This window comes from Nansenia antarctica (assembly GCF_963989245.1).
Source record: "Nansenia antarctica genome assembly, chromosome: 4".
Taxonomy (NCBI): domain Eukaryota; kingdom Metazoa; phylum Chordata; class Actinopteri; order Argentiniformes; family Microstomatidae; genus Nansenia; species Nansenia antarctica.
Genome location: NC_137689.1, coordinates 39,024,792 through 39,049,990, shown reverse-complemented (window position 1 = coordinate 39,049,990; position 25,199 = coordinate 39,024,792). Strand labels below are relative to the sequence as shown.

General features: G+C 42.6%; 1 protein-coding gene across 1 annotated transcript in view; it reads left to right on the top strand.

Moving 5' to 3' along the window:
• ccndbp1 (cyclin D-type binding-protein 1) overlaps nucleotides 1-24,707 on the top strand; it is a 38,428-nt gene extending 13,721 nt beyond the window's left edge. The window contains exons 8-11 of the mRNA XM_080529986.1: nucleotides 16,902-17,155; nucleotides 22,194-22,254; nucleotides 22,558-22,604; nucleotides 24,162-24,707. Coding sequence (XP_080386112.1) covers nucleotides 16,902-17,155; nucleotides 22,194-22,254; nucleotides 22,558-22,604; nucleotides 24,162-24,270 — 471 coding nt within the window. The 3' untranslated portion in view covers nucleotides 24,271-24,707. The remainder of the gene's footprint in view (nucleotides 1-16,901; nucleotides 17,156-22,193; nucleotides 22,255-22,557; nucleotides 22,605-24,161) is intronic.
• The last annotated feature ends 492 nt before the right edge of the window (nucleotides 24,708-25,199 follow it).

The window sequence follows — 25,199 nt, the reverse complement described above, 5'->3', positions numbered from 1 at the left end:
TGCTCTAGCACATCCAAAACACGCAGAACAATAACCTTGACTCCGGTCACTGCAGTGGTTTTATTTAGACTAGATCAAACTAAATTAACTGACGAATTTCTCCCTCACAACTACTCCCGAAAGGTACCTTCACTCTCCGCAAACAATAAACTACTCGCGCTGTTGAGAGACAGGGTTGCCAGATGGGGCGGGTTACCGCCGAATGGGCTACTGGGTTTAGCGGTTATTTAGCGGACTAGTTAGGCTGTAAATTGTCAATCCCATCTGGCAACCCTGCCGCTGTTGTTCATCGCGTAGGCTAGTCTACACATTAATAATAAAAGAAAAAATATAGCCTATATATTCGTCTTTTTTAATGTAGAAGGAATCAGAATATGTAACAAATTAATTTTAGCAAATTGTATTCAAATTGTGCTTAAAGGGAATTATTTTCGTCAGACATTATGACCGAAGAGGTTTAAATATGTCGGACTTCAACAGATTTTACCGGACAAAGACCGGTAATTACCGGTTAACGGAAACCCAGGTGTATGTACAGTGGGGCAAAAAAGTATTTAGTCAGCCACCAATTGTGAAAGTTCTCCCACTTAAAAAGATGAGAGAGGCCTGTAATTTTCATCATAGGTACACTTCAACTATGAGACAAAATGAGGAAAAAAAATCCAGAAAATCACTGTCTGATTTTTAAAGAATTTATTTGCAAATTATGGTGGAAAAAAAGTATTTGGTCAATAACAAAAGTTAATCTCAATACTTTGTTATATACCCTTTGTTGGCAATGACAGAGGTCAAAGGTTTTCTGTAAGTCTTCACAAGGTTTTCACACACTGTTGCTGGTATTTTGGCCCATTCCTCCATGCTGATCTCCTCTAGAGCAGTGATGTTTTGGGGCTGTCGCTGGGCAACACAGACTTTCAACTCCCTCCAAAGATTTTCTATGGGGTTGAGATCTGGAGACTGGCTAGGCCACTCCAGGACCTTGAAATGCTTCTTACGAAGCCACTCCTTCGTTGCCCGGGCGGTGTGTTTGGGATCATTGTCATGCTGAAAGACCCAGCCACGTTTCATCTTCAATGCCCTTGCTGATGGAAGGAGGTTTTCACTCAAAATATCACGATACATGGCCCCATTCATCCTTCCCTTTACACAGATCAGTCGTCCTGGTCCCTTTGCAGAAAAACAGCCCCAAAGCATGATGTTTCCACCCCCATGCTTCACAGTAGGTATGGTGTTCTTTGGATGCAACTCAGCATTCTTTCTCCTCCAAACACGACGAGTTGAGTTTTTACCAAAAAGTTATATTTTGGTTTCATCTGACCATATGACATTCTCCCAATCCTCTTCTGGATCATCCAAATGCTCTCTAGCAAACTTCAGATGGGCCTGGACATGTACTGGCTTAAGCAGGGGGACACGTCTGGCACTGCAGGATTTGAGTCCCTGGCGGCGTAGTGTGTTACTGATGGTAGCCTTTGTTACTTTGGTCCCAGCTCTCTGCAGGTCATTCACTAGGTCCCCCCGTGTAGTTCTGGGATTTTTGCTCACCGTTCTTGTGATAATTTTGACCCCACGGGGTGAGATCTTGCGTGGAGCCCCAGATCGAGGGAGATTATCAGTGGTCTTGTATGTCTTCCATTTTCTAATAATTGCTCCCACAGTTGATTTCTTCACACCAAGCTGCTTACCTATTGCAGATTCAGTCTTCCCAGCCTGGTGCAGGTCTGCAATTTTGTTTCTGGTGTTCTTTGACAGCTCTTTGGTCTTGGCCATAGTGGAGTTTGGAGTGTGACTGTTTGAGGTTGTGGACAGGTGTCTTTTATACTGATAACGAGTTCAAACAGGTGCCATTAATACAGGTAACACGTGGAGGACAGAGGAGCCTCTTAAAGAAGAAGTTACAGGTCTGTGAGAGCCAGAAATCTTGCTTGTTTGTAGGTGACCAAATACCTTACTTACTACTTATTTTACAGAGGAATTTACCAATTAATTCATTAAAAATCAGACAATGTGATTTCCTGGATTCTTTCCCCCCATTCTGTCTCTCATAGTTGAAGTGTACCTATGATGAAAATTACAGGCCTCTCTCATCTTTTTAAATGGGAGAACCTGCACAATATGTGGCTGACTAAATACTTTTTTGCCCCACTGTATGTGACTGTCAGTCACAAGTTTATATTCTACGAATGTTGTTCAGTGCTGTATGCGCGTTCCCGGTTCTGTGTGTACTCTTGTGTACTTCATATTCAATGAGCTGATTATCTTTGTGTGTGTCTGTCTTGGGCGTATCTGTCAGTCACATTCAGTGCTGTATGCGGGTTGCCCATGTTCTGCTGCAGCTGTAGCGTCAGGATATGTTGGTATTTGATCACCTTCTATATAAAACATCGCCGCTCGGCATTAATGCCGTGCATGCCATTTCCTGGAGGAAACACTGATATATATTAACATTTTTTACCGTTTTGGTACCGGTACCGATTAAAACCCAAACAGTACTCAGTGTTTCCTCCAGGAATTTCTACAATGGTGGCGGGTGGCCATTCGCGTGCACGCGCATGAAACGCGCACGCGCGCTCAAAACAACGTTTTTTTTTTTTTTTTTTTTTTTTTTTCTAATCACAGCCAAAACTAGAGGATGGCCAAAAAAATAATAATATGAATATACAGAATATAAACTTGTGACTGACAGTCACATACACACACAAAGATCATCAGCTATAATATAATACGAAGTAGGCCTACATGAGCACAAAAGCGGCTAACGTTACTGATTAACTGTTTACTGTAGTGCAGAGAGATGGTAGTCGTAGGCGGCGTATCAAATGACAAAGCTAAACGTTTAATGAAGGACATGAACGATTGTCAACAACACACTCAAGCAGTAAATAGAACAGTCTAAACAACTTGGGTACTACGGACGGAACAATAGTCTCAACCTATAGTTCCGTGCGTGAATTATGTCAACCCACCACATTACAGAAGTAAAATCACAGTCAGATGGAGCATTCGGTAAACAGCTGAGTATCAGCTGAGTTAAAGAAAACAAACTCTTACCTTTGATGAGACCCACATGAGCCCTGTTTTCCCGTACTTCTCCCGTGTGTCTCTTATTGTCCAAATGTTCCCTGAATTTTAGCTGCATGTTTTTCCAGCATGTAATTCTGTTGTCAATAAAAAAATCGTCTCCCCTTCTTTTCCCCTTGACAATACTGTGTCGTTGCTAAAGTGACGGCACATAATAATCGTTTTTTGACTTGCTAATGTCTGCTAACGTAGCACTTGAAACTGGCGCCGTTCTCTGGACTGCAGCTGCTCCCGCGTTAGCATTAGCATCCATCTTTTCTTCTCCCTTCTCACCGTCACGAGCTCAAATGACACTTGTCGGCCGATCTAACTCTTAACACTCACTTACAGGACTTCTGACACCATGTCGTGTTATTCTATTAAACATACACGTGAGTCCTTCTGTATTTCAATTTAAGTGTCTTTATTTTAACTCGCTCTGTAAGCTCTACAATACCGGTCTCTTGTTGTCTCGTCGTAACCTGCCCACCTGACCTGGGGGGTATTCCATCAACGTCGCTAAAGGAAAATCCTGGCTTATTTTTGATAACTCTCGCGAGACCTATCAGAATATGCCTGGATATTTGTAAGAACTCTCGCGAGATTTATCAGACTAAACCTGGATTTTCCCTTTAGCGATGTTGATGGAATACCCCCCGGATGTCACTACGGTGGCCTGTACACAATAACAATAATACCACAGTTCACATTTAGACCAATCAGGAGCCCTTGTGTCACGTCGTCAACTGAATGTCATTAATCTGATTTTGGATCAGCGGTTAGAGAGAGATGGGCGTGGATTTAGGTGCACTTTTAGTCAACATCCATTATAGCGCTGATCTAGGATCAGATATATTTTAATCAGCTTTTTTTTTTTTTTTGAGAACTTTTTTTTTTGTTTTTTTTGTGGACTGAATCAATTCGTGGCGGAGGAAATTCCATCGTGGCGGCCCGCCACCAATAAATGCATGTAGAGGAAACACTGAGTACTCAACCCTAATGCTAAGACACGACACTGCTATTGCCACCTGCAATAACTTGAAGGATTTGTAAACAACTAAAACCAGGAGGAGGAGCGTGAGCGAGTGTGATGGGACCCAAAATATGGTGAACTACGCCTGGGCGGGGTGAAGCCAGGGGGACCTGGAGGTCCGTAGGCCGAAGAAGGCCGGGTTAAGGCACTCGATGTTTAGTAAACAACTAAAACGTTATTTTATGACCTTTGTAACAAATGACCTTTGTAACAAATGCAGTATCCCTACCTAGCCAGACTATTTAAATGGGTAAATAGCTCCTCACAAATTAATTGCGGGGGGGGGTATTGCGTATATAACGTAACGGTAGTCTAGCAGCACCTGCTGCTGGAAGGCCCGAATTGCAGCAATAAATGTATTTATCTGTTTTTAAATGTTTTTTCTGGAGGGATTTCCCCCGGAAGACTTAGGGCCAATCCCAATTCACCCCTACGGCTTCGTTTTCACCCCTATGGCTTCGTTTTGCGCGTTCACGTTTAGGGTAGGGGTGTCCCAATTCATATTTTCATCTAGCCATGGCTTCATTTCGAGGGCTAGCCATGACTTCGTTTCGAGCGATTTCAGGACCAGACTAGCTTTGAAGCCATACCCCTTGATTTCAGCATGCATTGCGAATCATCTACAGAAATGTTATGTCGCAGGTGCCCCACGGTGGTGTAGCGGTCTAAGCACTGGCCACTAGTGCATGCTGCCCACCGGGGACTGGGTTCGAATCCCAGCTCGCCAGATCCGGATATGGCTGGGGCACACGGAGAGCGGCATATTGGGCGGCCGCTCCCGAGGGCGGGTATAGGAGTATTTCCGGACAAGGATCCGTCGCGCAACACCGCCCCCTGGGTGCCGGAATAACGGTGCTGGGCTCGAGGAGCCAGTCAGCTAGTCTGCCTGGCGGCCTCCTCTGGGACTGCCGGCCAGTGTTGCCACAGTTACTTTGAAAAAGTATTCTGATTACTGATTACTGATTACTCCTTTAAAAAGTAATCTAGTTACTTTACTGATGACTTGATTTTAAAAGTAACTAAGTTAGATTACTAGTTACTTTTTTAGTTACTATTGGCAGCTGCCTAGGCACCCGACCCCCCCCCCCCCCGCAACATAAAAATGAAAACTGGTTTTGCCAAAACTCACTTTATTTTAACAGTAACTTAAATTACATAATTAAACTTTAAACAATAACTTAAAACAACAAAATAAAGAGTCTTTCTTTGCCTCACCCAACATAAATACTTGTTTTTAAACAATAAAATAAATATAATCTTTATTTAACACAGTAACTAGCAAGGAGTGGTTTCACAAAAACCTAAAACCTACCCTGACCATTCAGATATGATCCTAATATAATCCTAATCCTAAACTGGGTGAGTCTGAGTTTATCAATGAAGAGTGAACTCAGCTGTCAAGACTGGAAGGAGGCCATGAACACGCTATGGAGGCCATGAACACGCTATGGAGGCCATGAACACGCTATGGAGGCCATGAACACGCTATGGAGGCCATGAACACACTATGAGTGAAACAGTGGAAAGGGGCGAGTAAACCAGTGGTTGTATCTCATTAACAGAAGCTTCTCAAACCTCTTGTCAGAAAGTCTGTTCCTTCTAGGCGTGAGCACCAAACCTCCCAGACTAAAGAGCCGCTCTACAGGAGCGCTAGATGGGGTTGGAGTGTTATACTTCAAGAAAATGTTCTTAATGTTTGGATACTGATTCAGAATCTGAAGCTCATGCCCTGACCTCAAGTAGTCCATGACTTCCTTTTCTGCCGAGTAGGTCTCCTCTGGCTCCGCCTCAAAAGCAAAAAAGTCCATCTCGCCTTGGTTGGCAGTCGTGGTGGGTACACTGGCAGGGCTCTGTGCTGCAGGAGCAGTTTTGCGACATTCTGCTGTGAGAAGCTCCTTTACTTGCTCCCTCCTACCTTCATCTCTCAGCCATCGGAGTTTGAATTTTGGACAACTAGCAGCTGCGAGAAGGGCATCTTTGTTGTCCAGCACACTGGCAAAACGAGTCTGGATAGCCTGAAAGATATAATTTGATATGTTTATTATTATCTAGTTGTAGCCTATAAGGTCTATTATTTATACCTTTATTTACTAATTATGTATGCAATTAGTTTGTGCAACTGACAACCTACATACTGCAGTATGGTGTGACTCTGCTCCATGTTCATGAATAGTGCAATGAAAATGTATTTATTTATCTTTAAGATGGAACAACATAGCATACCTGCACTATGGCATCTGGAAGGCCTGCAGTCATCTTGGATAGGGTGTCTTTCACAGCAAGGGTCTTCTGCATCAGGACTTCAAGTGTGGGCAGTAAAGTCCCATACGGACAGTCACCTTGTAGGATATCCAGTGCTATAGTTAGAGGCTTCATGACGGTACAGTACTCATGCAGGTACTGGTACTCCTGGTCTTTGAAGCACTTCACTCCCAGCTTGTTGCACAGAGTAGTCAGCTCATTCATGGGGATTTCTGCGATTCTCTTTATGGCTTCGTAAAAGGAATTCCACCTTGTGGATGTCGGTACCAGGAGCTTTCTTTTGTTAACCTCCTCCACCGTTTCTGACGCAACGGTAGATCGGCTTGCTTTCGTCCAGAGAGCTGTGCATTTTGCTGTGCTGCTCCTATACACAGCCTTGCTCTCTGGTTTGGAAGTGATGTACTTCTCCACATCACTTGTAGAAATAAGGTTGAGGGTATGTGAAGCACACCTTTGGTGCGGGGGAAGAATCAGCTGGCCATCACTATCATCCTCAGCTGATAGGATTTCTGACACATCTAAAAAAGTGACATCATCCGTGGCCTCCTCCACCGTCTCATCATCGGACTCTGTGACAGCAGGCTGATAGACTTGAAATGCCTTGACAAAGTTAGATCCATTATCTGTCACTGTTGCTACTACTTTGTTGATTAGTCCATATGAAGAGTGAATGTTTTCGATTTCTGCACCAATAACATCATACGTGTGTCTACCGCGGATTCTCCTACACGCCAATGCAGCCTTGTTGCGGTCTAATGTGGATCTACTAATCCAGTGGAGCGTTACTCCCATATAGCTCCTATTGTTAGCTGTCCAAATGTCCGCTGTAGTTGACACATAGTCGACCTCGTTCAGCGCAGCCTTCAGATGTTTTTCCATCTCTGCATACTCCTTCTCCAAGTACGAAGAAAAAGATGTTCTGTGAGGTAGCTCGGCATTGGTAGTAGTGGGGATCTTGTTAATGATGGCACGGAAAGAGGGCGAGTCAACTGTGTTTATGGGCAGCATTTCCTCTACAACATACCGCCCGACCAATTTATTCAACTCTCCCACACTTACAGGTTGTGATTTTGTAGGCCTACTGAAGTCCAGCTTTTGTTGCTTGAGCGGTGTGGGACCTCCCGCAGAAGTCGAGGCCGCGGTCTCTGGGACTTTCTCCGCGAGCTTGACTGTGCTGTGCTGAGATTCCAAATGTTTCTTTAAATTTGATGTTGTGGTTTTACCACAGGACAATATTTTCTTTCCAGCACAGAGTGTACAACGAACATTTATGTTCTTGTCATCCTTTGCTGACACAAACTCAAAATAATCCCTATATTTCCAGCTATTTAACGCATATCTCTGTTCTCGCTCCATTGTGTAGGCTATACGCTTCTGTTTACACTGTGCAATCAGCGTGGTGATACACGTGAGCGATTCTGCTGCACCTCGTGTTGAAAACGTGATCACTGACGTCACTCCCCAAGACGCGAGAAAAGCAATAAATGTTTGTTTACTATCGAACATTACAAAGAAATACTGCATTTAGCCTAAGTTATGAGGTAGTAACGCAATAGTAACGCACAGTCACTTGAATAAGTAACTTTAATCCGATTACTGATTTGGAAATAGTATCGCGATAGAATACTCGTTACTGGGAAAAGTAATCAGATTAGAGTAACACGTTACTTAGTATCGCGTTACCGGCATCACTGCTGCCGGCCACGGGGTCGTGCGGCGGATCCTATGCAATAGGCAGGGGATAATTGGATGCTAGGTTGGGTTCAATTGGCTACCAAATTGGGTGAAAAAGGGATAAAATCTGAAAAATAAATTTATTTAAAAAATAAGAAATGTTATGTCGCTCTATTCAATGCGGAAATGTCATTTTACTTTCTCTGTAATAACTTATTAATAATGATTTGAAAAATTATGATAACCATCTTATTATCTTATTTTAATGTCATTACAATGCATTATAGACCTTTCCTTTATAACAAGCATAACAAAAAAAATCGCTTTTATGTCAAGGTGCTGTGTCTAACGTTACAGGCTGATTTGTGGACAGTCGCGCATATGACATATTTCCATGTCTGATGTCTAATGTCTGATGTACTAATGTCATTTCAATGCATAGACCTTTTCTTTACAACAAGCATAACAGAAAAAACGCTGTTATGCCGAGGTGCCTATGCGTGTGCCTATGCTTAACATAGAAAGTTCCACAGTCCAGCGCGCTCGGGTTTAGCAGTAGAGGACTGGTAGCCTACCTGATCACTTCCATTAGACTACCAAAGCAGGACACCGGAGCACTCATATCTGCGCGTTTGTCACAGGGTGACAGTCACCCTGTTCCTCTGCCCCGGCGTCAGTCCAATGGAATCGTCAAGCACAGCCTTCCCCATAGAAATACATCGGTGCGCGATTAACATTTCAGAGATGTACAATCATGTTTATTTAGAAATAAATTGTGGTGTTTGACAGCGGATGATAGTAGACATATTTAATGTGAAGTTATCTGTCCACAGGCTGATATGTGCATGATAGGCGCGAATTCCCCCCCTTGGTGGTATATGACGCTGTCTGTATTGCGGCACTTATTATACCAAAACAACTCGCAATCCAATCCGAGCAGTTGTTATTATGTAATATTATCGATGGATGTGCCATTTCTGATGGAGGGCAGTGAGCGGGCGACTCATCAAGGACATGTAGTTAATTAATGCAGTGGACAGCGGCTGTTTATCCAGCGTTCCTGTCACTTCGGATTTCGGAACGTCATAAATTAAATCTGTAAATCATGCATTTCTCCATGTTTCCCATTGATGGTATATGACGCCGTAAATTTAACTAAAGTTCAGCCGCGAAGTTGTTGCACTGTTGTCCTAAATCAGTGCAGACTGGCAGGGTAGGAGCACAGGTTTCATACAGGTTAGAGCGCCGTTATTCTGTCATGGTCTGATAATGACGCATTGTTCTTTTTTATTTGATGACTTGTTTGATCGATTGATAGCGTAAAAGTGAAGTTGTGAATGAGTCACGAGCGTCAATGCTTTTCTACGATACTACTGATGACGTATCAGACTTGAAGGGTTGTCCCATTTCATAGGGGTAGATTTCAACCCCGACGGCTTGTGGCTCTGTTCGAAGGCCTTAGGCCATAGGGGTAGAAAAGGGAATCGGGATTGGGCCTTAGGCGAGGTGAACAAAAGTGGGCCGAAAAGTAAAGCCTTTTCACTGCAGGAAAAATCCCTGCTCAATGCTCCTCTTGTCCCCTTGCATCCCTTGATCTTCTCCATGCCTCCTTAAGCCCAATTTATACTTCTACGTAAAATCTACGCCGTAGCCTGCGTAGGCTCACGCGCACCTCTCCAAAAATGTAACTACGTGGCACACCTACGCAGACCGTAAGCAGTGTGATTGGTCTGCTTGGTAGCACATGATTGTGATTGGTCTGCTTGGTAGCACATGATTCCCTCACATGATTCCCTCCCCTCTCTGGAAGAGCTGTACAACACACGCTGTCTCAGGAAGGCCTCCAAGATCTCCAGGGACCCGACCCACCCTGGGTACGAACACTTTACCAGGCTGCCCTCGAAAAGGCGGTTCAGGACCCTGGCCGCAAGGACAAACAGACTGAAGAACAGCTTCTACCACAGGGCCGTCCAGGCCCTGAACACAGCAAAGACTTAAGTTCTGGGCCCTGGACAGTCTGGACGGATTGATGGCAGCTGCTGGACTGAAAAAATCAGGTGTAGTGCTGAGGCACAAACATGTACATTTCAAGCCTGCAAACTGTGTCTAGCTGTCTAGCTTAGGGATGCTCCGATCTGGATTTTTGGGGCCGATACCGATCACCGATTTTTTTCCTCAAGATCAACCGATACCGATACCGATACCGATTTTTTTAAAAATACATAACTGTAGGCCTACTGACTGGATAGCCTACATATTTTTTGCTTTTTAGACAAAAGTTTTGATCCATTAGGCACCAAGCAAACGCAGACCCATTTTTATGGCATAGTAAAAGTCTGGCCTATCACGTCAGTCGATATGGCTGTATAAAAGACATCATAAACGTGGCCTTCATGGTTTACATACTGTTACGTCCTCCTATGTTTTCTGTTCAGTTATCTGTCTTCCCCAGGGGAAAAAAAAAAAGATCGGTTTTTGCGATCGGCCATTTTTGCCGATCACCGATCGAGTCATTTGGAGTGAAATCGGCCGATTTAAATCGGTGGCCGATAAATCGGAGCATCCCTAGTCGGATTAAAGTTCTCCGTCGCTACGACGGATTTCCGTCAATTTTTTCCAAGTCGCGACGGATTTCCGTCAATTGGCTACATATGTCCAGTGTACATAGGTGAAAGTGGGCCGGAACGGTCCGGTGCTGCGTTCCGGCAAGACTTTCTGTGCCGGAACGCCGTTGGGGGAAGAGATGCTGCTGCCTGTCAATCAAAATCCGATTGCTGCAGAGTGCAGAAGCAATCACGATTCACGATCCATAATTTCCAACAAGGAAACACATGGCTGACGTTATGTTTCGTTGAGTCTATTTTAATACCTTTGAAAAGGACACGTTAACCTGCTTTACAGTAGACCCGACGCGACGCGACGTGGTTGGGTGGGCAGCACTGGGCACTGAGACAGTCCGACCGGGATTACAGTCGCGCGCCGTATGGAAGCATATAGTGGACTTTATTCAAATGTTAATGTTAATGCAATTTGAGATTGCATTTGTATGTTCCACTTTTGCATGCATTCTTTCAAACAAAATTCAAATTCAAATGCAATTCTAATGATTTGCATTTTCATTTTCATGTACCTGATGTGCACATTCGCTGTGTCATGCGCTGCTTTGTAGCTGACAAAATTCAAAAGTTCATTCTAATGTGAAAATTACTATGCAATCCCAAAATAGCATATTCATTTGCCACTTTTGCCTGCGTTATTTGAGTCAATATTCAAATTGTAATGCAATAATGTGATACGCAATTGCATTTACATGTTCTAGTAAACACATCCGCTTTGTAGCTGACAAAATTCAAATTTTCATTCTAATGTGAAAATGACTATGCAATCCCAAAATAGCATATTCATTTGCCACTTTTGCCTGCGTTATTTGAGTCAATATTCAAATTGTAATGCAATAATGTGATTAGCAATTGCATTTATATGTTCTAGGAAACACATCCGCTCATTAGAATTGCATTTGAATTTGAATATTGTCTGAAAGAATGCATGCAAAAGTGGAACATGCAAATGCAATCTCAAATTGCATTAACATTTGAATTTAGTCCACTATATGCTTCCATAAGCAAGCCGTGTTGCCAGATTGGGCTACTTTTGGTCACACTGGACGGGTGGATTCGGCAGCTTTTAGACTGGTTGGGCTGGAAATTGTCAATTCCATCTGGCAACCCTGGTAGCAAAATATGTGCATACGTATCTGGTAGCCTACTGGTACTTTCAAATCGCATCGTATTGTTATTATTATTATTATTATTAATAATAATTACAATTTACAATACAAATACAACAATTGGGGGTCCCTCAAAGAAAATTTGGGCGCACTGCGCGCGCACAACATCAACCTCCAAGGCTTGATTCTGACCCAGGAAAAACCCTGGTATGTACTGTATAACATGATAGCCATCTATGCACTGTATATACGATGATGACCAAGGGTCTTTCTGCTGCTGACCAAGGGGTTGAGGCCCAATTTTGTTTTAGACTCTGTAGGCTACTGTATTTGTTTATTAAGACTTAAGATATATTATCTGAATTTCTCTTGTTTTATCAAATGTTCCAATTATTTTCATTTCTTGTGCTGGTTTAAAATTGCAGGAAACTAGCACAAATAATTGTGTGGGAGAGAGGGGCCGCCGCTACCAAAACGTGCACAGTTTTGGGTCGCTCCACCACCAAAAACTCTCACTCCAAACTTTTGGTGAAACATGGCAGCCCTAAAGTGTTTCTAATTTCGACACCAACACCACGATGTGTGTGTTCAGGGTTGCATGAAGCTGGGGGCAGGAGGAGAACAATATGAAACGATGAAGGTTGGGGTAGTAACCTATAGTTCCTGTAAGAAACTCAAACCACTTTCACCCCTGCCAGTGTACTAGAACCACTCTACTACGGAGTGTTTGTCCGTGAATAACACCGGCTATGCCCCGGGGTAGAAACACAAGACTATGGCTGGATAAGGTCTACAGGTCTCCACGGTCATTTTAAGCCGTCAACCAGCCCGCTACGACCACGGGAAGTCATGTTAAAAGTGAAGTTACTTCTGTTAAACTGGCGCTAAGCTAACATCGCTAGTCGCTAACTCCCTCCTGGCCTTAAAGAGACAAGCGCCCTTTTCTCATCTCAATCTCAAAGAGCTTCATTAGCTCACCACATCTACACATTTGGTCCCACACACTCCAGATTTGAACCCAAGGTTCTACCCAGGGTTAGTTACCCCTGGTAGAAAGCCCTTTGCTCTCAGACCTTCAGAACCCATTGAAAGTAGTGGAGGTACTCCAGAAGTCCAAATGCATCTCTAACCCTAGGAAACCCTAGGAAGCCCTAACCCTAATGGCATGAAAATGCAACATGTTGTACTCCCTGTACCCCTGTACGTGTGAGAACATGTCTTTTTACACTAGGCACTTCACATCAAGCATTAGAGCTCCCTACAGGTTCCCGCTAGCTCGCGTGCAAGGCCTCCCAGGAATGGCCTAGGACTCTGAAAGTTGATTTGGTACAATGTAGGGATACAATCAAGGAGTGTGTAGAGTTTGGTGACTGTGACTCTTTCCATGCCCGTTCCCTGGGCCCAAACGTACGCCAGCAGCAGCCACCCACTTTAATGAAGGCTTTTCCGGCCTAGTGGTTAAAGGAAGGTTAAAGGACTTTAGCTCAGCAACCACAAGTGCCACAGACACGGTTCAGATATTTTACGAATCGGCTCGGCCCCACCGACAGGCCACACCCACTTTCATACAAGCCACTCCCCCTAATTGTCTAAGATCAAGTGTTCAAGTGTTCATATCCAGACAGTCCAGTGGGGGTGGAGGGAGGGTAGATAGATAGATAGGGGGTCAGGTCAGGGGGGGGGGGGGGGGGGGGCAGCGGCATTTAGGAGCCGGATGGCTGTGGGGAAAAAGCTGTTTGTATGTCGGGCCTTCACAGTTTTTAGGGACCGCACCCTCCTGCCTGAGGGGAGCGGGGCGAAGAGACCGTGTCCTGGATGTGCGGGGTCAGCCATGATCTTCCTGGCCCTCCCCAAAGCCCTACTTTTAAACAGGGCCTCAAGGGGGGGCAAAGGGCAGCCAATCACCCTCTCCGCCGAGCGTATCACATAAAAGCAAACTGGCAATAGAAAAGCTGTTCAAAAGAATCTTCTTCCCTTAAAACGCTAACGTTATAAAATACAAACATATAGTGGAGGTTAAAATGAGAATATGCAGGGCTTAAAGTACTCCGGCACAGTGCCGGATTTCCGGCGCGGGAGAATAATAAAAATAAAAATAAACTGCAATTGCGGCATTGCGCCGACGTGGTGGCGGGGGCGCTGTTTCACAAATAACTTAGCTTTCGTGTTTGCTAGCGAAACAGCTGATAGTTGATGTTGACTGCTCAAGGAGAATACATATTTGAAAGTACAGAATGCCTGAGAGCCTTATATTGCATTATATTACATTATATTTTGAATGGCCATCTGGTGCCTGAATATTGTTTTTTCCTTTACATATATAATGACATTTCCATCATAAATTGATGGCAAAAGGGCACAAATTGGTGCATATCAATTCACCAGAATGCAAGAAATTAAGTGTTTGATGCTCGTTTAAGGACCCCCAGACAGCCCTGCTTCATGGGTCCCCCCCGATGTCAAACACCACTGGTACCACCTCCGCCTCATTTTGAGCCAGGAAAACCCCTGAGTAGTGACGGGAAGCCTTATGGGACGTGGTGCCAAGAAGGAGAATATAAGTGATAGTGGCTTAATAAGTAATCAGTTTGTTCTTTTAAAGACATGTATATATTTTATTCTGTATTGTTATAGTGATAGTGGCTTAATAAGTGATGCAATCAGTTTGGCCTTTTTAAAGACATCTATTTTTATTTTTATTTTATTAAGTATAAAACAGTATTATGAATGAATGAATGAATGGTCTTTATTGTCATTACAGTTTTTCCCAATTGCTAAAACACAAAAGCCAATTATCTAAACCAAATGACCAGTTCTCTAAACACATTTAATAAAACTAGCTCCCATTTGCCAAAACCATAAACACATTTCACATGAAGACACAATTCACAAAACACAATCCTCCTTTTCTCATAAATCTAAACACATTTTGTCTTGCTAAAACACAAGTTGCAAAAAACTCTGCTCAAAATGTCAAATTCTCAATTCTCAATTAAAGCTCATGTGATGCAAAATGCTTGCCATAGTCAGCAAAATGTTAACACAATGAACACACTGGCTTCATTCATTAAACATAACGACTCAAAATGTAAGACACTTGTTGCAAATGATTGTGGTGTGTGTGTGTGTGTGTGTGTGTGGTATAGTTCCATAAATAAATAAAAAAACATCACACTCTGAACATTGTTTTCAGTGAGTATTGTTGTGTGTAATGGATCCTCTGTAGTGTTTGCATTGAGTTGTGATACAGTACAGTATTGTACATGTTACGGTACATGTGGGAATACGGTAACATTTTTCAAACCTTTATTTACGTAAAACTCGATAGGACAACAGTGCAACAACTTCGCGGCTGAACTTTAGTAAAATTTCGGACATCATATGCCATTTAAAGGGGGGAAATAGATATCTAAAAATGCATGACTAGCATGCAAAATCAGCCTTACTGTAATGTAAAATATGTAATGTTAGATATAACGTTAGACAGGGAGCGCAGATTTATTTTTATGCATGACTATCATACATGTGGGAAAACTAGGGTTAGGGTTAGGTGCTAGGGTTACAGTAAGGTTAGGATTAGGGGTAGGGTTTGAGTTTGAGTTTTGAAGAGAGAAGGTGTGGTTTTGCTTATGTAGCTTTAGAAAAGTGTGTTGTGTTTAGAGTTTTGGGAAAATGGAGGAAAGTTTTGTGAAATGTGTTTTAGCAATTGAGAAAAACTGTAATACAGTACAGGTACCATACAACGAAATTTAGGAGGGGGGGCTCCCCTGGTGCTTGGAAAAAGACTAAAAACACGAGGTCCAAGGGTAAAATAAAAAAGGGAAAAGAGCTGGTTTACATAAATAAAGGCTATGTACACTATCTACTATACTACTATACTATACAATAAAACACTGTGCTGTACTCTATGCTATGCTATAAATATCCTAACTTTTCCTATATCTGAACCTTATGTACACAAGGGTTGTCATATTGCACATAGTATTGTTGCACATTCATTTAAAGTATTAATGCATTTTAACATTGAGACATATATTTTGTATTGACTATAAAATAGTATTAATGCATTTAAACATTGAGACAAGAAGCTGTCTTCTGTACCCGCTCTCCCAATATCTCAAACTGTGACCCCCCTCCCCAAGAAAAAGTTTCAGGCACAGGATTTTTTCCCACTTTAAGCCCTGAATATGACTTGGCTTGAACAAATTTTCAGTCAGGAGATTTTTTTTTGCTTTAATCCCTGTGTCTAGCTGTCTAGCTGTCTTTGTGTCTTGGTGTCTAGCTGTCTAGTTGTCTAGTTGTCTAGTTGTCTAGTTGTCTAGCTGTCTAGCTGTCTTGGTGTCTAGCATTGTTTTAGGATGCTTAGTCCAGGGCTCAAGTTGCGTTTGCAACTTTATGAGAAATGATCTGCTGATCAGACCTCCGTTTCTTTCTTTATATAAACGGGTTATTTTGATAAACCGGATACATTTTGTGAATATATATGGTTACTTTCTCGCCTGAAAACATATTAAAACTTCATAAAATGACATATTAACACTTGTAGAGGCAAATTACAGCTTTTCGCTAATCGCTGTCAGAACGGAGGTTTCAAAAACACTAGACTGACGCGTCACAGTCGCCAGCTGGTCGTGACGCGTGCGCGTGCCAGCTGGTCGTGACGCGTTAGGCCGGCAGCTTTTGGCATGACAGAGCCACCCCTCCTAAATGTCGTTGTTTGGTACCTGTACTGTAGCAATGACAATAAAGTCCATTCATTCATTCATTCATTCATTCCGACATGATTCCGACTCTCTCGTAGGCCTAAATGCGGAAGCCATGACAGAAATGTCATTTACTTTTTCTGTAATTACTTATTCATAAAGATTAGAAAAATGATTATGAATGATTATTATCTTAGTTTAATGTCATTTCAATGCATTATAGACATTTTCTTTACAACAAGCATAACAAGAAAATCGCTTTTATGCCGCTATGAGTACACCGACCAACGCGACGCAGACCGCCCAACGCAGAACTATAAATTGGGAGAGCCCTTGCGTAGGCGCGCGTAAATTCGACGCAGAAGTATAAATTGGGCTTTAGGTCCTCCGGTTCCCTTAAAGTGTCCATATGCCCCCCTCATGTTCCCCATGGTCTGTCCAGGCCCAGATGGAGGCCCAGGACCCTTTCAGTGACGTCCTGGATGACGAGGACCTGGAGTCCCGGGGGAACCAGGACACGTACTGGTCCGAGTCGGACCGCCGGCTCCTCGCACCCTGCCAGGGACTGATGAAGACCTCCGCCGCCTGTCTGAGGAAGATGTCGGCCGCCATCAAAGCCAACGCCAACGTGACCACCTCAGAGAACGTGGCGCAGCTGGACGACCTGGCTGACATCGCCAAGGAGATCAGCCCCAGGTACGGACTCCTACTACCCCTCTATCTACTACCCCTCTATCTACTACCCCTCTATCTAATACCCCTCTCTCTACTACCCCTCTATCTAATACCCCTCTATCTACTACCCCTCTATCTACTACCCCTCTATCTACTACCCCTCTCTCTAATACCCCTCTATCTACTACCCCTCTGTCTCACACCCCTCTATCTAAGACCCCTCTATCTAACACCCCTCTATCTAACATCCCTCTATCTAATACCCCTCTGTCTAATACCCCTCTGTCTAATACCCCTCTATCTAATACCCCTCTGTCTAATACCCCTCTATCCAATACCCCTCTGTCTAATACCTCTCTATCTAATACCCCTCTGTCTAATACCCCTCTGTCTAATACCCCTCTATCTAAACTATCTACTCTATCTACTACCCCTCTATCTAATACCTCTCTGTCTAATACCCCTCTATCTAATACCCCTCTCTCTAACACCCCTCTGTTTAATACCCCTCTATCTAATACCCCTCTATCCAATACCCCTCTATCTAATACCCCTCTATCCAATACCCCTATACCCCCTTCATGGACTGGAAGGGAAACACATGTGTTTTATGATGTTGAGCTCTCTCGCTCTTTAGACTTTTAAGCCCCAGATTTGTGGATGGTTGGTAAATAAACTGTGATTAGGGGGTGAGCTGTGGTCAAACTGAAGACTTGCCGTATTTGGGAAGGAGGGAGTAGATGGCACATAACCATTACTCTCCCTGTTTAACCAGTTTTTATCACTCCTGACCATTCTCTGTGTGTTTTGAGTAGTTTTGCACCATACTGCACCACCAGTTGATAGAGCATGGTGCTAACAATGCTTATGTTGTGGGTTCGATTCCCACTGGGACCATATATTATATAATATATATTATAATGTAGCGGACAATACTATGATGTATGATGTACATAATTCACCTGTGTGTTGGGTTATGGGGAATTGTGTGCGGGCACTTTAACGCCGGTCACTGGGGTGTGACGTATGGGCGTACAGGTAACATATAAGGAAGTGTTTGTACGTTGCTATGGGCGCTATGTCTTCAGTTAAATAAATGCCGACACGGTCGGCTTTATACTGGCAGCAAGTCTCCGTTTCGTTTGTACGCTCCAACTCCTACAATAATATAAAATATTTTATACAATATATAAATATATTGTATTATATAATATAAGTTGTGGAATGCACTGCCAGTTTACATTAGAGATGCAACCTCAGCAAATATTTTCAAGTCAAGACTAAAAACCCATCTTTTTAATATTGCCTTTAAATGACTAAATAATTAAATGATTATGTAATGATTAAAGCACATTGAGCTGCAACGTTTGCAGGAAAAGTGTGATACAAATAAAAGTTATTATTATTATTATTTTTATATATATACCAGTGTTTCCTCCAGGAATTTTTACATTAGTGGCGGAGAGCCCTGTGCGCGCGATTTTTTCCCGCGTGCATGCGCGCTCAAAACAACGACCTAATTTCAACCAAAACTAGAGGGAGGATGGCAAAAAAAATTAAAAAGAATATACAGAATATAAACTTGTGATACCGGTTTCCATCCATCAGCCATCCAAGGTTTACGTTACTCACGGATCCAATGTCCTTCCAAACGAGCAGTCTTGGCTCCGTCTCAAACACAACAGGAAAAGTATGTCCAACTTGGCGAAAGTTTCCGAGTATTTCCAACTTGCGTGAGTTCTTACAGGAAAAGTATGTCCAACTTGGCAAAAGTTTCAGAGTATTTCCAACTTGCGCGAGTTCTTCAACTTGCGACAGTTTTTCAACTAGATGTGATGGCTATCATGTCTATCAAAATTATCAAATTAGCCATCGTCCTGGCATGATTGGGTGTTGGTTTCAACGCACCTGTTGTTTGTCCTTCCTCCGTTTGCAACAAGAAACTCTGGACCTTTTCATGAATTAAAGTGGTCTTAAAATCCAAAGTCCAAATAAAAGTAACAAACGAAAGTAATATATGTTGGTGTACATACCACAGCGCACAGTAGCTGCTGCTTGTTCTCCCGCTGTAGTTGTAGCTGGTGGTGGTGGTACCCCGCCATAAACGTTCATGCAGTTTCGGATCGCTCATAGCCACTGCTAGCTTCAGCAATGTTTGAAGTGTCTGGGACATCTTTTTTCTTGAAAAATCCATCCATCTGTCGCTGTTTTCGTTTAATTTTTCGAAGTTATTTAACGTGATATCTTATTTGTGCACCTAGCTAGCTAGATCAGCTTTTTGTATCTTTTAGATGGTACTACCGGTGACTTTTAGCCCGTTATTTGCGAGGAGACAACACAGGCGCCCGAGCATTCCGGCAGGTAAGACTGCTGAGCAGGGATGGTTGAGTCTGCACGGTTCTCATGCCGGTTCACATTTAGACCAATCAGGAGTAGCCCTTGTGTCACGTCGTCAACTGAATGTTTAATGTCATTAATCTGATTTTGGATCAGCGGTTAGAGAGAGATGGCCGTGGATTTAGGTGCACTTTTAGTCAACATCCATTATAGCGCTGATCTAGGATCAGATATATTTTAATCAGCTAAAATGTTCAGAGGTGGATTTTTTTTTATTTTATTTATTTTATTTTTTTATTTTATGTGGACTGAATCAATTAGTGGCGGAGGAAATTCATTCGTGGCGGCCCGCCACCAATAAATGCATATAGAGGAAATACTGTATACTGAAAATTGTACATTATGCATTCACTGCAATCTAAAGGCCAATGCACACGTCGTGCAATTTTTGCTGCCGGACAACATTCGATTGCAATGCACACGGCGTGCGATGCGATTTTGTTGCACCGCAAAATTCAATTTTCAACTCACACCAGTGAGTCTATGGGAAAATCATAAAAAATATCATCCCAATGCACACGGCGTGCGAGATTTTGTTGCACCACAACATTCCATTCTCAATTGTTACTTTATTGTTACGTAGTCGGACCAGGCAGGCTGATTACAATAGGCTCTACCAATATTGCTTGCCTTGCTTCCACAATTTTTACAAGATACAACTGGACATATTGTGATAAAATATGTGGGTCCCCTGATTTAGGGGTATTGGTAAAATGTCAGGAGAGGGAGCGCACAAAACTCACAGCCAGAAAGGTGTATTATAAAAGCCACTTTATTATTATGGGCGATGATCAGGCAGACATAGATTCGGAGGATGGAGACAGTCATCAACGAAAGGAGACAAACGAAAATGGGTGAGTAGCAACGTTAACGTTGATATGCTTTTATGTAATGATAGCAAGCTTTTTTGCTAAACTATATAAAAAGGTATGCTCCAGTCTCTCTCCCCGTTATGAGTGACTCAATTAATTTTGATAGAACAGTTGAAGTTTTCCCGATTGTCCCATTGTGATGCAATAATCCGTCGCACCACAAACTTTTACAAAATGTGCAAAATTTGACAGTGCGACAAAACTCGCATGCCGTGTGCTTTGTCCCATTCAAAACGAATGGAATCGAATTTTCGCGGTGCGATTAAAATCGGGGCCGTGTGCATTGGGATGAGATTTTCTCATAGACTTCCATTCAAACTTCAAAATCGAATTTTGTCCGGCAACAAAAATCGCACGCCGTGTGCATTGGCCTTTAGGGGGTGTTCACACTTGACTTCTTTTTTAAGAAAAAAGCGCGGCCTTCAGCGCCTTTTTACATACAACCCTATGGGAAAAGGGAAAAAACTGCCTTTTAAAAAGCGTGAGAAAAGCGCAGCTCCCGCCGCCTTTTTCAGTTGAATTTATTTAACTTTTCAGAAAGGCACTGTGTGATGTCAAGCGCCTTTCTGACAGCTGACCAACCACGAGGAGAGTAGGTATGTGTGTACCTTCCCTAGTAACCAACTTCCTAGCAACCGGTGCTCCAAGGCGTCAGACCCATCAAGATGGACAAAAACAATGTAGCACATGTTGTAGAATGTAGAACAACTCGTGATTGCTACTGGTGTTTCATAACATGGTTCCAGTGTTAGCAGCATTCGGCAGAAATCTTAATTTTCCGCAACACTGTTGCAAATATACCCAGTTCAACACAACACACCTTGCAAATATACCCAGCGATAGACTTGGTAATAGTTGTAGCCTCTGGGAGTTAAAGGGAAGCCTTGTCTGCCTCTTAGACATGTCATAGACTTGTCTGCCTCAGACATCGTCATGATTACAAAGATGCCACTTGAAATGCATGAAATCCAAGTTTATTACATATTCGCCTAGTATTTGACTGACTGTCAGTCACGAATGGTCCCAGTATTGTGGCTTCAAGTTGGGTTGTAATTGTGCTTGCTGCAGAGCATGATATGTTATTGCTGATATTTTTGTTTTAATCCTGTTCTTTTACCAACTGCTAAGACAACAATAAAGTAAACTAGTTACTTTAGCTAGCTAAAGATATTGGCCCCCCAAATCATTTTACAACTTGTTATAATTATGTTACGATGTTTCTCCGCATTGAAGGTATATAAGCAACGCAGGGTGCGCTCGTAAATTCGCTCTGACAGCGCCGGAGCGCACACTGGGTTCAACGTCATAAAGGGACCAGGTAATTTGATTGGACAAGAGGCATTCCATGAGTGCTGATCAGATTTCCAGGGCGAATTTACGAACGCAGCTAGCGAACAGAAGACGAAAAAACCGTCAGATCAGATATATAAACAGGTTATTTTGATAAACTGGACACATTTTGGGAATATATATGGTTACTTTCTCGCCTGAAAACATATTAAAACTTCATAAAATGACATGTTAACACTTGTATTGCCAAAATTACAGCTTTTAGCCAATGGAGGTTTAAAATAGACGATTTAAATTGCCCGCTGCTAGCCGGTGCGAAATGCATTCTGGGAAAAGGCGGTGAAGGCTGCGCTTTTTTCCTTTTCCCATGGGTTGTATGTAAAAAGGCGGTGAAAAGGCGGTGAAGGCTGCGCTTTTTTCAAAAAAAAAGAAGTCAAGTGTTTGGATAAAAGCGTCAGCTAAGTGTCATAATGTCATATATGATATATTATATCTTCCAGTGTTGATGACCTGGCGCTCAGCCTCTACCCACCCATGGACTACTCAGGAGTGGACAGCAACGTGAGTGGGTCTGATGTGGAAACGTGTCATTACATAAGTGTCTCAGTAAACCTGAGAGGTGTGAAGCTTTATTGGAGAGTGGTAGAGACTGGTAGACTGGTAGAGACTGGTAGAGACTGGTAGTTCCACTGACGGGAAGGGTTTCACTTCTAACTGATGATAATAAGCAAGTCATGGCTCATTCATTCAAATGATGGAAGTAGGCAACTTGAGATATTTTTTTTCTTCAATGAAGCAAATGAACAGCTTGCGTTTGCTACTGTCTTATTAAGCCAATGAATGATGCATACTCTCTCTTTCCAGGCATGTAATCTGGCCTCTGTATTAAAGAAAGTTCTGCAGATAATCAGGTACGTATAGTAGATATGTAGGGTATGGACACCCTACAGTATATGTGTTCTCAGTGATAATTCAGTAATGATCACACCAGATGACGCCTAGTCAAACTGAAATAAGTAGTTGCTAGTGCTAACATACATTGTAGCAGTGATACATCTCAGTATGACACATTGATTCATTGTTTGTAAATAATGAATTTACACATTTTGCCAGCAAGTGTATGTCACGGTACATGTGGGAAAACTAGTATTCCCACATGTACCGTATTCCCACATGTACCGTAACATATATATATAGCAGTGGCGGCTGGTGCTAAACATTTTGGGTGGGGCACAGCAGTGTTTCCTCCAGGATTTTTCACATTAGTGGCGGGGGGGTCCTCTTTCGCGTGCACACATTTTCTTTTCGCGTGCACGCGCACGTTTACCCGTACCTCCGCCGTTCTGTTCGTGGTGATTTTAGAGGCAATAGATTATTGTTTTTATATTATTACTAACACCAGAAGACAAGACATACAAACTGTGGTGAGCTACATTGCTTGTGTAACATTAGCTAGTAGCTATCCATTTTTCACTCATACACGGCCGGAAAAGTGAACAGAAATACAACGCTGACTTACGGTGGTATCTTGCGGCTATCTTCACAAAGAGCTCCAGGATGCTTTCGCTTGAGGTGCTCGTTCATTGCAGATGTACTCCTGTGATAGGCCATTTCATTTCTGCACAGTTTACAGACCACCACATTGTTTCCTTTTTTGTAAAAGCCGGAAATTGCAAAACGTCACGTTTGACGTCAGACTTAACAACTGGATATTCAGGACGCACATTTTTGCACCCCGGCCTAGAAATAGGAGACAGCCAATTGGAGCGCTGCTACAGCTCACGTGTAAGCGAAAAGTATTCGGCCTGCCATAGACATGCATTGACCGGCGCCCCGACGCCTCCCCCTATGTATTTTAACAGTGAATTTTACACACACACAGATAAAATGTTTATTGTATTGGAGGATTTTTAATGAATGCTGATAGGCGCCGACAGAATATCAGCCGCATTTTGTGAATAAACAATGTTTATTTTTAAAAAAAACTTTTACAAATCGCAACTAGGAAGTGAAGGTGGGGAACTAGGAAGTGAAGGTGGGGGCGGCGCCCCAGCGCCCTCTATCGGCCAGCCGCCACTGATATATAGTAGCACCAAATATACTAAAACCATTTAAAGTATGTTCAGATTTCTACTCTGGTATGCGCCCCCTACTGGCTGTTTGCACAAATTGCACCAACAGGATGTGTATGATTTATTATTGTCAATTAACGGTGAGAATTGATTTTACAATAACTGAATAAGTGGCATTTATGCAATTCAGGACATTGTACTTCTCTCTCTATCTCTCTCTCTATATATATATATATTAGACATGCTACCTATGAATTCCCTAAGCAGGAAAAACCCTGACAAGCTGTAGCGGTTATACTTGCTCATTTAAAGGAGGGCTTTTTAATATCTTGTGGTACATGTTGTTACTTATGTCACTGTAGAACTTACTCTCTCTTCTTCTCCCTTCCACATTAGGGTGAGTCACGTGTGTTCAGAAGCAGACCTCAACTGGGTGCTGTTTCTAACGGGAGCTGTTGATCACAACCTAGAAAAGATCAAATCTCTGATTCAAGGCTCCAGCTAGAGGAATGTATTTATATATTGCATGTGTGAATACAAGAGTTATATGTGTGAGTGGGGTCTGTGTACCTTTGTTTCTGCTGCCAGTCCTTGTTAAAGATAAGTAGCAGAAAAAGGACAGAGCCAAATATTTCTATAGATGCCACTGCATAATTCTTTTTATTTTAGTATTTTTTCTGTTAATTGACGATTGTACTAAATATGCTCCCAGCTCATAAAAGTTCTCCAGAAACACCAACAACAACATAATCAGCTCTTCTAAGAGTTACGTATGGAAAAGGTCCGTAACAACATTGTTTAAAGGCTCTGGTCTGAGTGGTGTTGAAGTGGCAACCCCCCCTTAGTAGTATGGAAAAGGTCTGTAACAACATTGTTTATAAAAATCGAAATGTGGTATTGACACCATGAATGAAAATGATAATAAACTTTTCGTTGTTCAAATTGGAAGAAAATAAGACAGTAACAAGTTGTGTGTTTTAAGGAGTGTTAATCTCAGGGCAGCAGAGCAGGGCCATACTCTGGGTGCAGCGGTGTGGTCTGAGTTCCCCCCCCCCACCTTTTGTTGTGTGTTACCCTTTCTGAAGCAGTGTACAGAGTATTAACACACTCTTCATGTCATACCAACCTGTACGTTAACTGATTTGATTTGTGCAAAGACGATCGATGCAAAGTAAAGCCAATGGCTTTGGGTCGGGAGTGTTTCAGATATTTGTATCAGGTAAAAAAAGGCCAAGTTTGACGTGTTGGTCCACCAACCATCTGGATACAGAGTGATGGAAGCACGGGGCTTAAGTTACATAGAGCAGCGGTTCCCAACCTTTTTGGACTCAAGGCCCACTTAAAAATCTCTTAAGTATTCGCGGCCCACCCAGGCATTTTACGCACACGTACAATTTGGTGTCTCATAATTTGGTGTCATCATTATTCTCTTAT